Genomic DNA, 15,078 nt, shown 5'->3' on the forward strand with positions numbered 1-15,078 from the left:
ACTCCGCCACACAACAAGCCACTGTCCTGTCCCCAGTGTGACTTACCATGAGGGCCCTCATCTGCCTGCTCAGATACCTAAGTTCTGCCTGAGGACAGTAAAGATTCTTGATGTGTGCCCTGGGATGAGGAGAGCCTGCCAAGGCAGGTGCGAGGGCTACAAGAACACACCTTCCTGCTGCCTCTGTCAGCTCTGTTTGAAAAAGGCAATCATCCCTGAGAAACGCTTCTATGAAATGCTCCTAGTGATAAGCTCTGGAGTGGAATTAAACATACTGCTGTTTAAAGGGGGGGGGGGGGGGGGCGCCACACAAGGCAAGGTGGACTGTCAGTCCTGAGGTGACAAGTCAGCAGAGGAGGAGTCTGCTGTAAAGTGCATAAAAGGTCAGCTCAGCACCTGCCGGGAGACAGACTCTGCTCCAGCCTTCCTGAAGCCTCCGGTGCCCTCCTGGTCTCCCCAATGGATTCCAGTCGCAGAAGCTTCCACAGAAGCCTGAGCTCCTCCTCACAGGGCCCTGCACTCATCATGAGCAGCTCCATATACAGGAAGGGGGGCCTGCAGCCCCTTGTGGCTGCACCCAGTGTTTATGGGGGGGCTGGAGGCCACGGCACCCGGATCTCAACCTCCAGACAGTTGGCGAGCTATGGGAATGATCTCAGTGGTGGCAGGGATCTGTTTGCTGGCAATGAGAAAATGACCATGCAGAACCTAAACGACCGTCTAGCCAGCTACCTGGACAAAGTACGGTCCCTGGAGCAGTCCAACTCCAAACTCGAGGCACTGATCAAGCAGTGGTACGAAGCCAATGCACCCAGCGGCAGTCGTGACTTCAGTGCATACTACAAGCAAATGGAAGCACTGCAGAACCAGGTGAGGCACGGGGCCTGGCGAGCACTGTGGCAGGTGGAAGCAAGCAGACCCTGTAGAGCAGGTGCGGCTGGAACGCTGCCTCTGTAGAACAACCCTGAATGCTGGGGCACCTACCTGCCGAGTCACTCTAAACCATACTGCTTTTAAATGTTTTAATCTAATTACATATAACACAGGAGCATTTTTCTTCCAGTCTTATATTGTCTATCTTTGTCACACTTTATTGTATCAGCTACAGGGATAGTAAACTTTTTTCCTGAAAAGAGCTATTTATATGCGATAATAAATTATTGTTCAGTTTCTCACCTCATCCCCATCAAGGTTTGAAACCCCAGTCAACTCAGAGACTTTTCTTCTTTCACTGATGTAATATAGGTATTAAAATACCAGAGTGCTCAGGGTAGGGACAGGGGGAAGGTGTACTTCTGAATAGTCCTTGGGTTTTTAAAATTCTCTGTTTAATCATCTGACCATCATCACCAAGCAGTTCAGAAAGTACTTCTGCATTAATAATCTATGGCCCCCAATTGGAATTTATTGCAATCATATCACAGCTGGCTCCCACATCACCCAAGAGGAAGCTGTGCATTTTATCAAGCGCATGAAATAAAAGCAGAAGACTTTGCTCCCTGCTGAAGATTTCCTATATGACACGGAGCACTTCCTTTACTTTCATTCTCTTATTTAATCAAGAAAATTCCCCTTTCATTTTCATTTCTATTTTAAGATTCATAACCCTTTAGAGCAAAGTTAGCCCCCAGCGAGTCTCCTGCTCTTGGGCTGTAGTGGCCATCAGTGTGATGAGTCAGACCCCACAGGAAGGCATTGTGGGATTCCAGGAACGAGGGGCACACAGAGTCGCAGGGCTAACAGTGCTTTCCTTCTCAGGCTCTCGCCACAAGCCAGTCAATCTCCCGTACCTATCTCTGACTCACGCTTCTGAGTCTACCCCGGGTCACCTCAGAGGCACAGGCACAGCTACCGGTTCCACGCAGTGGGCAGACCCAGCATGGGAAGGCCCTTTGCAGGACCACAGTCACAGAAAGAGGCCCGTCACTGGAACCTCTTCTGATTCACTTGCGTCTGACAGAAGTCACTTCATTAACCACTTCTAAAGATGCAGAGCCAGGACTGGCGTTTGGCCCAGTGGTTAGAATGTCCATATCCCATACTGGAGTACCTGGACTTGACTTTGACCCTGGCTTCTGACTCCACCTTCCCCCTAATGCAGAGACCTTGGCAGGCACCAGATGATAGTTCAAGTAATTGAGTTCCTTCCACCTTCATGGGTCACCCGGTTGGAGTTCTTGGCTCCCAGCCTCAGCCATCACAGGCATATGGAGAGTGAACCAGCGTATGGGATTCTCTCTCTCTCTCTCTCTCTCTCTGTGTGTGTGTGTGTGTGTGTCTGTCTCTCTGTCTCTCTCTGCATCCCTCCCTGCATCCCTCCTTCTCAAATAAGTAAATTGTAAAGTTTTTAGCCCAGGGCTTACCTGCCCTGATATCCCCAGTGCCTCATCATATAACAAACATTCATTCCTTCATTGAGCCAAAACTTAGTCAACACTAACCTGGTGCTAGGGAACTTGTGGTGAACAAAATGTGACTTAGGAGGAAACAGGCATGGACGAAGCAACTACACAGAGGATTAAGCACTGGCAAGAAGGGCTGTGTAGGGCAACAAGGGCACAAGCAGATGCCTCCATGCCACACTGACTAAGCTGAGACAAGGAGGGGAAGCAGAGATTCTCCAGGTGATGGGGGCTAACGGGGGCGTTCTACGCAGGAACCATGCCAAAGCCAAAGCCCTCGGTCAGATCTGATGACACAACAAGAATGAAAATCTCCCTTTGTAAGATCACAGGAAAGCAGACCCTACCCTGGGGACTGCAGTAGTATTTTGATTCAGGTACACTAAGTACCCACGTTATCATTCTTCCTGTCAATATTTTCACATGAAATTCTTGACCTGAACATCATTTTTACTAAACTTGTGACAGTAGTTGTATCTGAGGATAAATCCCATCATTTTTAACTCCTATCCAGTTGGAAACATCCTTCTTTCTCGTGTGTTTTCCAGATTAAGGATGCTCAATCGCAAAATTCCCAGCGTGTCCTGCAAATTGACAATGCTAAGCTGGCTGCTGAGGACTTCAGACTCAAGTAGGTTCCCGAATGCCATGGTGGAACTTTCCAGAAAAGAGTCCCTCTCAGTGGTGCTTCATGACACTCGGCTCCCCATATTATCCTTGCTGAATTTCCTTATTACACTTCCAGAATCTTACCGCTTTGATGGTGTGGGAAGTACTCAGGGTCAGACTTTGCCCACAGTCCTAATATGGAGCCACCCAGAGGGTGACTGACCACTTCAAGGAACTGCTCGTTTTCTCCTTGGTTTCCTCCCACTGGAACGTTTGTTCTTAGTAACCGGTAGTCCACCTCTTCACCCACTGGACCTAACTCTGCCCTTTGGAGTAATGACGAGGCAATTTACTACTGCCTTCTTCCTACGTGTCCATCTGTTATCTACAGAGAGCTACACGCCAGGGCAGACCAGGGAGACCCCAAGGGTCTCCACATAAATGGCCCACGTTCCAAGGGTGACTGCTGACATTTTCTTGTTTGTCTGTGTTCTACAACATGAGCTGACCAATCAAAGCGGCAGGACCTGTCTGTGGCTAACATACTTCAGACTGTGCTCACCTTCTGTGTGGTCCCCACGTCGTGTGTGCTCACAGCTGTTCCTCGATGGACTTCCTCATGCTGCACTTGTGCACGCAGTAACTCCAAAGTCCCCTTTACATGCTACGAGGGATTTAAAAAAGGGAAACGAGGAAGTATACGTGAGCGCTGAATCGGTGAAAGCTCATGCATCCACCTTTACCAAGTCAGCATCTGGGCCTCCACTGCATCACCATTTTTTATATTTTGCTGTTTTTAAAAAATGAGCATATATAAGTTTGCAGAGGAGACCATTTGGGATAATTTACTTTAGATGCATCTATCTACAAAAGTGATCAAAATACATTGATCAAGTTCACTTATTAAGTAAAGCTAACCACTATTTCATATCAATAACAGAACTCTTGGGGCCGGCACCGTGACTCACTTGGTTAATCCTCCGCCTACGGCGACAGCATCCCATGTGGGCGCCAGGTTCTGGTCCCGGTTGCTCCTCTTCCAGTCCAGCTCTCTGCTGTGGCCTGGGAGTGCAGTGGAGGATGACCCAAGTGCTTGGGCCCCTGTACCCGCATGGGAGACCAGGAGGAAGCACCTGGCTCCTGGCTTCAGATCAGTGCAACACCAGCTGTGGCAGCCATTTGGGGAGTGAACCAACAGAGGGAAGACCTTTCTCTCTGTCTCTGTCTCTTGCTGTCTATAATTCTGTCAAATAAAAAATAAATAACAGAACTCTTTAATAAAACAGCAATTAAAACAAATCTTTAAAATTTCTTTTAAAATATATTCTAGAATTGAGAAATTTATAAAAATTACATCAGGTCAACTTCTTATAAATCACTCCAAATCAGAGATTATGTGAAGGAGGAAATTGTCTGGTTCCTAGGTTCTCATACGCATTTCATGAGGGAGACTTTATAAAGCCCTGGAGTTGATCTCCACATAGACCATGTAAAATATATCTGCTTATTTCAGATTTCACAGACTCAGTTATCTTTGCATACGCATTAATTTTCAGGTTTGAGTCTGAGAGGGCGATACGCCTAGCGGTGGAGGCAGACCTTCAAGGCCTGGGTAAGGTTTTTGATGACCTAACCACAAAAAGAACAAATCTGGAGGTTCAAGTTGAAGAACTGAATAACGACTTGGCTCTCCTCAAGAAAGAACATCAGGAGGTGAGAAAATACTCAGGTGTGGCATTGGGAATGATGGGAAGGCTTTACTAATGAGGAGGAGGAGACACAGAAGAAGAAGAGCTGCTGGTGGCGCTGGTGACGATGACACAACAGTGGATGACACAACAGTGGTGTCGGTTCTTATTTCTTGTCACAAGGTTGCTGCCCATTACATGACCTGGAGCAGTATGTGGACACAACCAGCCTTTCCTAAGTTATTACTTCCTTTCTTTCCCACTCATTCCCAGTGAACAAAATAATGAGACTTCTTATGCCTCTGCTGCCCAGCCTGCCGAGAATATGCTTCACATAAAACCCACCAGGATTTTCACTCTCCTAGGAAACCGATGCCCTACGCCGGCACCTGGGCAACACCGTCAATGTGGAGGTGGATGCAACTCCAGGCCTGAACCTTGGCGACATCATGAGTGAAATGAGACAGAAATACGAAATCATGGCCCAGAAGAACCTTCAAGAGGCCAAAGAACAGTTTGAGAGACAGGTACAGCATCGTCCTGAAGTGTGAGCAGGCTGTCCTCCACAGAGACACAACTCGTCCTTCCCTTCTCCTTCCTTCTCTCTTTCTTTTTTTCTTTCTTTCATTGCTTCTTTCCCTCTCTCCCTCTGTCCTGCCTTCCTTTCTCTCTTTCCTTCTCTCCTTACTCACTCATTCTGTTTTTTCCTTCCTGGGTTTTAGACTGAAGCTCTGCAGCAACAAGTCACAGTGGACACTCAGGAGTTAAAAGGAACCGAGGCCCAAGTGATGGAGCTGAAACGCACCTACCAGAGCCTGGAGATAGACCTCCGATCGCAGCTCAGTATGGTAAAGCATACCCACCTTCCGCTTCCCAAACCCCAGTGAGTTGACTAAGTGTCTGTGTTAGGGATTCTGGAGATGCAAAGACCTAGACAAAAGGAGCCATCTACTTGCGGAGCCCGTGGGAAAACAGGCTGAACCACTGACTCTAATCAAAAGACAGAAAGCAACCTAGGAAAGGGCACCATACCGCACAGAAGCAGAGGAAAGAGTAGATCTGGAAAAGCCCACAGTGTGGAGAGCTTTCCATTTGAGATGAACCTTTAAGCTAGAAGTTAGGAGTAGAGATATTACAGGCTAAGCAAATCAGTCTGCCCACGGTAAATTATGCTGTGGTAACCAGCAGCCCTCAGAATCGTAACAGCAACAACACTGCACCCATCACAGGTCGGCTACAGCTCCACTCCATGACTTTCACTCCCCAGGGGCAAAGCTAAAGGAGCAGCCCCGCTCTGGGGCAGGCCAATGCTGTGGCAGAAAGAAAGAGAAATGGCCAAGACATGGGAGAGCCCTGCAAACTTCTCACAAAAGGCATTTCTCAGTTTCACCAGCATTTGCTTAGCCAAAGAAGTCATGTGACCAAGCCTGGTGTTGATGCGCTGAAGAAATCTAATCCAAACCGCCAATCCCAGGGCCAAGCCTGAGGGAGGGGGAGGGAACCTGGCCTGCTGATAGGGTGGGAAAGCAAACACTGAGGATGGTAACACAGTGCACCACACTGAGAACAGTGGGTGCCAAGCCAGAAACAAAGAAAAAAACCAAGAGCTGGTGATCCCAGCTGGCAGGCTGTGGTTGCCTAGCGAGAAAGTGGGAAGCAGAGCTATAAACACACGTGAGTCCCCCAGGCTCCAGCTGCAGAAGTACTCCTCAAAAAGAGTTTAAATTGAGCCACTTCTTACACCAAGTCCCTAAATAACAAAGCCCTCTTTTTCTTGTGCTCACAGAAAGAATCTCTGGAGCACACCCTAGAGGAGACCAAAGCTCGTTACGGTAACCAGCTGGCCACTATTCAGGGCCTGCTAAGCTCTCTGGAGGCCCAGCTGATGCAGGTTCGCAGTGACACAGAACGCCAGAACAATGAATACAACGCCCTTCTCGACATAAAGACTCGTCTTGAGCAGGAAATTGCTACTTACCGCCTGCTTCTGGAAGGAGAAGATGTAAAGTAAGGATCATTAACATGGGCTGTGTGTATCAATGTCTAGATACTGTCCTATTTTACTGTCCTTGCTACCCATGACCCAATGCAATCCCTAACACAAAAGCAATTATACACATACCACTCACAACAACAAAAGTACACCAAAAAGTACACACACACCCAAAACACCAAATATGGCCTTTGTACCTGAGGTTATGTGGTAGGGCTAAGTTAGAAGATGGCTATCCAAATGATACCAATTGTGTTAAGGCCAGTTTTTGTGATTAAAGTATAATTTAAAGCAAAGTTACTTTTTTGAAAAATTCTTATTCCGAGCTCACAAATTAAATAAGAGACCACAGAGGTCCACAGGAACCAGCTGGAGAATCGTGAGTATTGCTGAAGAAGCTGTCTCGCAAAGATCACACCCAAGAACAACAACAGGAGAACACAAAATTTAAACTTCCATTATGAATTTGCTATTTTAATTACAAAAACTTCTAGCATTTGTCAACCGGGTCAATTCTGAAGCTATTCATTTTTCAAGTTAAAAAGCAAGACACTCAAATAAGTCAGTTGCAATTAGAGTGGAGGGCAGGCATTTGGCACGGCAGTTACGATGCCACGTAGGACACCTGCACCCCATGCTGGAGGGCTGGATTTGAGTCCCAGCTCTGCTTCCAATTCCAGCTCCCTGCTAATGTGTACCCTGCGAGGCATCAGATGATGACTCAAGTACTCAGTCACTGCCATACACATGGGAGACCTGGATGGAGTTCTGAGCTCCTGGCTTCAGCCTGGCCAGTCCCAGCTGTTGTGGGCATTTGGAGTTGAACCAGTGAATGGAAGATCTCTCTCTCTCTCTCTCTCTCCCTCTCACCCTCTCACCCTCTCACCCTCTCACCCTCTCACTCTCTCACTCTCTCCGCCTGTTAAATACACAAAAATATTTTTTAAAAGAGTAAGACATTCAAGTTGTAAATAACAAGCATTACCAAAGGGAAAGAACATGAAAACCCACATCACTCACTTTGCTTTGAAACACAAAATGGCAATGTATTCCTTAGCTTCTTGTTGTTCTAACTAAACTACATGAGAGACGCTTCCTAAGAAGAAAGAAGGTTTGCTTCTGCTTCCTTTGGAGGTTCACAGCCCAAGACCAGGTGGCCCCTTAGGTGTAGGCATCTGGGGAGGCTGGAGGGTGGCAGAGAGTATCACATGGAGAGCAGGAAGCAGAGATGGAGGGCACACACATGGAGACTATCCCCAGGTGGGCTCTCCTGATAATGCCATCACAGGGCTCCTCTGTAGCAACTTGATCCAATCCAATCAGTTCCTGAAGGCCCCTCCCCCACCACAACCCACCAACCATTAACCCATTAACCATAAACTTAAGACTTTGGGGTTTGACATTAGGCATTAGTTTGGGGAAACCAAATCCCATTCAAACTGTAACAGACAATAACGCTTTTTTTTGTTTCTTTTTTTTTTTTTAAAGCAACCTGGAAGAGAGAGGTAAGATTTCCAAATTTTTGCACATTTTCTGTAACATTGGAATTTCAGTAGCCTTCTGTTAACTGTCACTGGAGGAAAGTAGGGTGGCCAGTTCTCAAGTGAGCAGATGAGACCCCAGGGATTCTGAAAGTCTCGCGCACAGCATTACAGTTTCATGGGGGAGTTCTGACAGGCTGCCCATAACAGGGCAGTGCTCTTGACCTGTGCTAATGCTGTCCTAAAGCTTCCTGAGACTCTGAAAAGAGAAAAAAAAATCAAACGTGGGAATTTTGCTTAATTCAAGATACCATATTTCTATGTAGGCACGGGAAATGAAGGAAATTTGCAAATTAGAGAAGAGGGGACCACTGGCTGCACTTGTTTATAAAACGAACTTCAGGCAGGCGCTGTAATAGGCTAATCCTCTGCCTGCAGCGCCGGCACACCAGGTTCTAGTCCTGGTCGGGGCGCCGATTCTGTCCTGGTTGCTCCTCTTCCAGGCCAGCTCTCTGCTGTGGCCAGGGAGTACAGTGGAGGATGGCCCAAGTGCTTGAGCCCTGCACCCCATGGGAGACCAGGAGAAGCACCTGGCTCCTGGCTTCAGATCAGCGCAGTGCGCCGGCCTCAGCGCGCCGGCTGCAGCGGCCATTGGAGGGTGAACCAACGGAAAAGGAAGACCTTTCTCTCTGTCTCTCTCTCACTGTCCACTCTGCCTGTAAAAAAAAAAAAAAAAAAAAAAAGAAGAACTTAAAATTGTTGAAGAAAGAAAATGAGTTCAACATTTTCTCCTAAAAGAAGGAAATGAGGACAAAAATAATCGTTTAAATTAGCATATTGTAAGTCAGCAGAGTCATGTCCCAAAGCTAACATTTAATGTGTAATGTGTATTCAGATAAAAAGAAAACCAGGAAGATCAAGACAGTTGTGGAAGAAGTAGTGGACGGCAAGGTTGTGTCATCTGAAATCAAAGAGGTGGAAGAATCCATCTGAACAGCTACCGGCAGGAGACGCTGCTGAGGCTTCCAGGGAAGTGCAGCTATAATTGTTGCTCCCTACAATAAAACGGCCACCCAGAAGCACTATTAACACCTTGGAGTAATCAGAAACGGCGGTGGGGGGGGGGGGTCCTATTAGTCAATCTCTGTAATTGAATATAAATGTTTCACTCAGAGGGGATGGAAATCGCCTACGAACATGAGATTTAATGAGCACTGGAATATTTAAAGTGTTGTTACTGTCATCTGCATTGTGAAATGTATTAGTTACAAGCTACAGACCACAAAAATCAATGTGTAGGTAACAGTGCTGAAAATTACAGTAGCTTTCAATTATGCTGAATCTGACAAAGCAGAGGAATCTATACCAATGGCAAATCAGCTTCTCTCTTCTCTTTTCCTGTTTCTAAATTGTAAAACCTCCCCTTGGGAGCCCCTGGAGTCTTCATGGAGCTGTTTCTGGTCAGTCCCACTGAAGTTTTAACATCTGTACAGTTCCACAATTCTGCAACCTTTGAGCCACGGCTGCTTTTTCCCACTGCCTCTACTGCCTTTTAAAACTCAAGTTGGTTCTGTGAATAATCTGAGTCAAATTCCAATCACAAATACCGAGCAGAATAAGAATGAAATCTGCCATGCTTGAAATGGGAGTAGATTAAAATCAAAACTACTGAAACGCTTCTCGAGGCAGAATGCATCTCCTTTCGACAATAAACTGTGTAAATCATCAGGTGCTCTCTTTCTTTACAGAGTAAGCACACATCATGAAACGTTTCCCGCCATTTTTTGTGACAGCTTTATTGAGAGGTAACGCATACAATTCAGTGGTCTTCAGTGTGTTCTCAAGGTTGTGCAGCCATCGCCATTATCTAATTTTAGAACATTTGCGTCATCTCTGCCACCCAAAAAAAGCCCCCACACGTTAGCAGTCACCCCCAGCACCTCACCAACCTCACGGATCTCCCCCTCTCTATGGGTTTGCCTGTTCTGGATATTTCATATAAATGGAATCGAAGACTGCATCTTTTCATAATTTTATTCATTTATTTGAGAGGCAGAGCTACAGAGAGGGAGAGACAGAAAGAAAGGTCTTTCATCGACTAGAATTCCATCTAAATGGCTGCAATGGCTGGGGCTGGGCCAGCCTGAAGCCAGGACCTTCTTCTGGGTCTCCCACATGGGTGCAGGGGCCCAAGCACCTGGGTCATCCTCCTCTGCTTTCCCAGGCCATCAGCAGAGACCTGGATCTGAAGAGGAGAAGTGGGGACAAGAACATTAGATGCTGGCACCACAGGCGGAGGCTCAGCCCACTAGCCACAGTGCCCGGCCCAGACTGTGTGCTTTTGGACACAGCACTCACTGGAGCATGGTTCATAATGACCTCAGTAGTAACAGCCATCAGCTGATGAGTGGAAAAACAAAAAGTGGCTTATCTGTGCAGCTGAGTATTGTTCAGCGATAAAAGGAATAAAGTACTGCTACATGTATGCTGATAGGTGCTACATGTATGCTGACAGAGAGAAAGGTCTTCCATCCACGGGTTAATTTCCCAAATGGCCACAACGGATCAGAGGAGGAGCAGCCAGGACTCTAACAGCACCTATATGGGATGCTGGCACCGCAGGCCAGCTTTACCCGCTCCTCCACAGCGCCAGCCCCAGGATATGCTCTTAAGCAACTAATTACATGGCAAGCAAAACATGATTCACGCTTGAAATAGGCATTTGCCTTTCCTTCCTTAGTGGTTGTGCTGTTGGTCATTTTCATTAGCCAAACACAATAGCCAATTATGACAAATGTCCAGTTAGTTAACATCAGGCACCAGGCTTGATTTTGCACAAACCTTGTCAAAAAAGACATTTTCAATCATTCTGATTTCTGCACTTTTGGAAGAAGTGAAGAGGTTTCACTCATTTCTTTACTAATTTACTTCCAAGTCACACCAGTTAGCAAACTGCTTTTAAATGTGTTTAAAAAAAAAAAAAAACTTGTAGAAATAAATACTTTCTACCTACCAAGACACATTCCAGAACTGTCTGAAATTCTGATGTTAGAATCAAAGAGACTGAATCTAACAAAAAAAAACCTATATAGATGGACTTGAATTTGATTAGACATACTCATTGTCATATGGCAACAACAAATTTTATTAAAAGAGGCAGGGTTATCACCCTTAACTCAGTTTCACATCAGAAAATGGAAGATTTTCCTGTAGATTTTTGGTCTATCTCTAGTTTCTTCCAAGTGATCTTTCAAAGAAAGTAGGTGAGAGCAAGCGCATATTTGCGCATATCTTTGCTTCATGGCCGAGTTCCACCTCTGGTTCTGCCAGAAGTTACCGTGGGAAAGTGAAGCGTTAATCTGTCTATCTACACTTCTTGTTTGAGCTGAGAACCAGACCAGCAAGCTCCTATTTCTGACAGAAGTTTCAGTCTGTAGCCATAGGTCTCAACAGCACAGGCTGGAATTACCATCAATGGATTTCCTTATTTTGCATGAAGTCATCAGTGTGAAGGTGGAACTATCAAACGAGACAGAACCCCTGGAATGAGCTTAGCATAGAGAGAACTTTTCTAGAAAGGAGAAAACTATGTTTTCTAGAAAGGAGAATGACACGGAGTGATATGAAATTGATCCACGGCCGGTGAAGCCACCTGGACACCTGCTCTCATCCTTCCTGACTCAGGTTCAGTCTCAGCTACCTTGTTACACTCCCAAATAGCAGCTCCAACTGAAAACATTGGTTAGTAATTTATTTTTTATTATTTTATTTGAAAGGCAGAGTCACAGAGACAGACAGATCTTCCATGCACTGGGTCAATGCCCAAATGCCTGCGACAGTTGGGGCTGGGCCAGGCTGAGGCCAGGAACCCAGAACTCAATCCAGGTCCCCATGTGGGTGGCAGGGACCCAGGTGCTGCCTCCCAGGGTGTGCCTTAGCAAGGAGCTGGATCTGAGTGGGGCCGGGACCTGAGCTCAGGCACTCTGATGTGGCACGTGGGTGACACGAGCAGGGTCTCGACCACTGTGCCAAATCCCACCCCAAGGACTTCCTACTTTCAGACTCCCCTTTGAGTGTCTGTTTTCTCTCTGCTGGGCTCACTTCTGAGATCCCCTTCTAAGGCACAGTTTTATACTCCTCCTCTTGGCCTCTACCGACTGCCTCCCAAATCCTCCCCTGCGTCTGAGAACCTCTGAGCCCCGAAGTCCAGAACTCAGCCTCACTCGTGCCTCCCTGAGGGTCTTCACTCATCCCTCATCTCAAAAGCATGATTTCAATGTACACTACTCTTTCATACACTAATGGGACTTTTAAATATTACAGCCAGAGTGATGAAAGGTATGACAACAGCCCAAGAGTTGAGTGACCTGCAGAAAGAAGCAGGTCGATTTAATTAAAAAAAAAGATTTATTTATTTCTGTATTAATTTGAAAGGCAGAGTTAGAGAGAAAGATCGATCTTCCATCCGCTGTACACTCCCAAAATGGTCCCAATAGCTGGGGCTTGGCCAGGCCAAAGTCAGGAGCCTGGAACTCTGTCTGGGTCTCCCATGAGGGTGTATGAGCCCAAGCACTGGGGACATCTTCCATTGCTCTGCCAGGCCCATCAACAGGGAGCTGGACTGGACAAGGAGCAGCCGGGACTCAAATCAGTGCTCATCCGGGATGCTGGCACCTCAGGCCGCAGCTTGACCTGCTGAGCCACAACTTCATCCCCAGATGCAGGTCTGTGTTTAAGGGAAGTAACTCGGGAAGTAATTCTGCAAGGGAAGACCAGAAAACTAGCAAGGCTGACATGAAAGAATGTGTGCACACCACATTCAACAAAAACCCAAGGATTTACAAGCAGCACACAATTTCTCCATCGGGATCATTCCCTAAACTACAAAGGCAGCGGACAGGACTCGAGGCTCCAGGCACCTCCCTCTGTGCCTCGACTTCTGCAGTCACTTTGCCAACAGGCCCAGAATTGTTCTGTTTCATACAGACCCAGCTGCCCGTACAATTATGCAGCTGTCAAAGAATCTTATCATCACTTCCGGAAAACTCTAAAGCAGAGGGCTCCCCCTCCCCACATCACCCACCCCAAAAGCCAGTAAAGTAGCAAAGTTGCTCTCCAATCATCACTGATTCATAAAAACATCTCGGCCAAAGCATACCCATAAATTAGGGCAGTCATTTCCAAATGAAATGAATTTTAAATGACACATTTGCACACATTAAGAACAAGTTCTTTCAAGTGAAATAACTTCAGGAGTGCAATGATGTAGCTTAGTGAAACATTAGGCTGGGACTCAGAGGAAAAAGGAAATTAGATTTAGTCCCTAACTCATAAGCTTACAGTCTAGCATAAAATACAATATAGGGAGAGGCATAAATGTATAACATTGAAACATAATATATAGATAATAAACAAAATTACTTAAAATTTTCATAAAGGCATTAGAGTTGGAAAGCATTCATTTAAGCACAAAATCAGTCCCAAGCTCAAAAAATAAGTTAATCCTATTTGCATATTATGTGATCATAACATTAAGTTATAATTTTGAGCATGATGTGTAAGTAATAATTAACACCCCAAATGTCAGGTTCCTATGTGGGGAGTGCAGGTTTAACTTGTACTTTACAAGATCTCTGAAGATGTGGTTACAGATCAAAACTCCAAGTAAAAACCCACTTGCCTGTGTGTCTGCAAAACCTCATATCGAGTGTTGCTTCTTTCAAATCATGGGTCTTGGCCCATACACTGAGAAAATCAAGCAGAAAAGTTTAGTTTCAAAGGGAAAGGCCAAAGCTGGGTGATGGGCACGGCAGAAGTCCATTCTCACACGAAGGGGCCAGAGCCACCCTGTGCCAGTTTTCACAGTTAGTAGCAAGGTTGTGTGGTCTGTAGAGGGCTCTGGAGATGCAAGTCCCAGCCTGCCACCTCCAGGCTGTGGAGTCCTAAACAGCCCACCAAACACCCTAAGCCCCAGACTGCTCATCTGCAAAGTGAGAGAGATAGGAGGACTACCTTCAAAGGTCGCCACAAGGTTAAAGAATGTCTAGGGGGCCAGCGCTGTGGCGTAGCAGGTTAAAACCCCAGCATGCAGCACTGGCATTCCATATGGGCGCCGGTTCCTGAGACCTGCTGCTCCACTTCCAATCCAGCTCTCTGCTATGGCCTGGGAAAGCAGTAAAAGATGGCCCAACTCCTTGGGCCCCTGTACCCATGTGAGAGACCTGGAAGAAGCTCCTGGCTCCTGGCTTCAGATCAGCTCAGCTCTGGCAGTTGCAGTCATTTGGGGAGGGAACCAGCGGAATAGAAGACTTTTCTCTCTCTCTCTCTCTCTCTCTGTCTCTGTCTCTGTCTCTACCTCTCTCTGTAACTCTTTCAAATAAATAAAATAAATCTTTTTTTTTTTTTTAAAAAAAAGAATGTAACTCACCTGGCCCACAGTCTAAGAAGCAGTAGGTGCACAATAACTGATAGCAATTCAAGCAATTTACATGAGCCAAAATGCTTGGGATACAGAGTGAAGGAATCCTTGATAAAAACAAACCAAACCCCACATGGGGCTGAAGTCATTGAATTTCCACTTAATTTCCATTCTGTCAAGAAATAAAACAGGGGCCAGTGCTGTGGTGCAGTGGGTTAACGCCCTGGCCTGAGGCGCTGGCATCCCATATGGATGACAGTTCTAGCCACCTGCTCCACTTCCAATCCAGCTCTCTGCTATGGCCTGGGAAAGCAGTAGAGGATGGCCCAGGTCCTTGGGCCCCTGCTTCCATGTGGGAGACCCAGAAGAAGTTCCTGGATCCTGGCTTCAGATCAGCACAGCTCCGGCTGTTGCAGCCAATTGAGGAGTGAACCATCGGATGGAAGACCTTTCTCTCTCTCTGCCTCTCCTCTCTCTGTGTAACTCT

General features: G+C 46.5%; 1 protein-coding gene across 1 annotated transcript; it reads left to right on the top strand.

Moving 5' to 3' along the window:
• The first annotated feature begins 391 nt into the window (after window positions 1-391).
• Window positions 392-9,901, top strand: KRT20 (keratin 20). The gene is made up of 8 exons (XM_008271473.5): window positions 392-870; window positions 2,951-3,033; window positions 4,568-4,724; window positions 5,065-5,226; window positions 5,422-5,547; window positions 6,486-6,706; window positions 8,181-8,197; window positions 9,069-9,901. Exons 1-8 carry the CDS (start codon window positions 460-462, stop codon window positions 9,164-9,166), a joined length of 1,275 nt encoding a protein of 424 aa, XP_008269695.3. The 5' UTR covers window positions 392-459; the 3' UTR covers window positions 9,167-9,901.
• The last annotated feature ends 5,177 nt before the right edge of the window (window positions 9,902-15,078 follow it).

Source organism: Oryctolagus cuniculus, chromosome 17 (assembly GCF_051225735.1).
Source record: "Oryctolagus cuniculus isolate XC-2025 breed Fujian yellow rabbit chromosome 17, ASM5122573v1, whole genome shotgun sequence".
Taxonomy (NCBI): Eukaryota; Metazoa; Chordata; class Mammalia; order Lagomorpha; family Leporidae; genus Oryctolagus; species Oryctolagus cuniculus.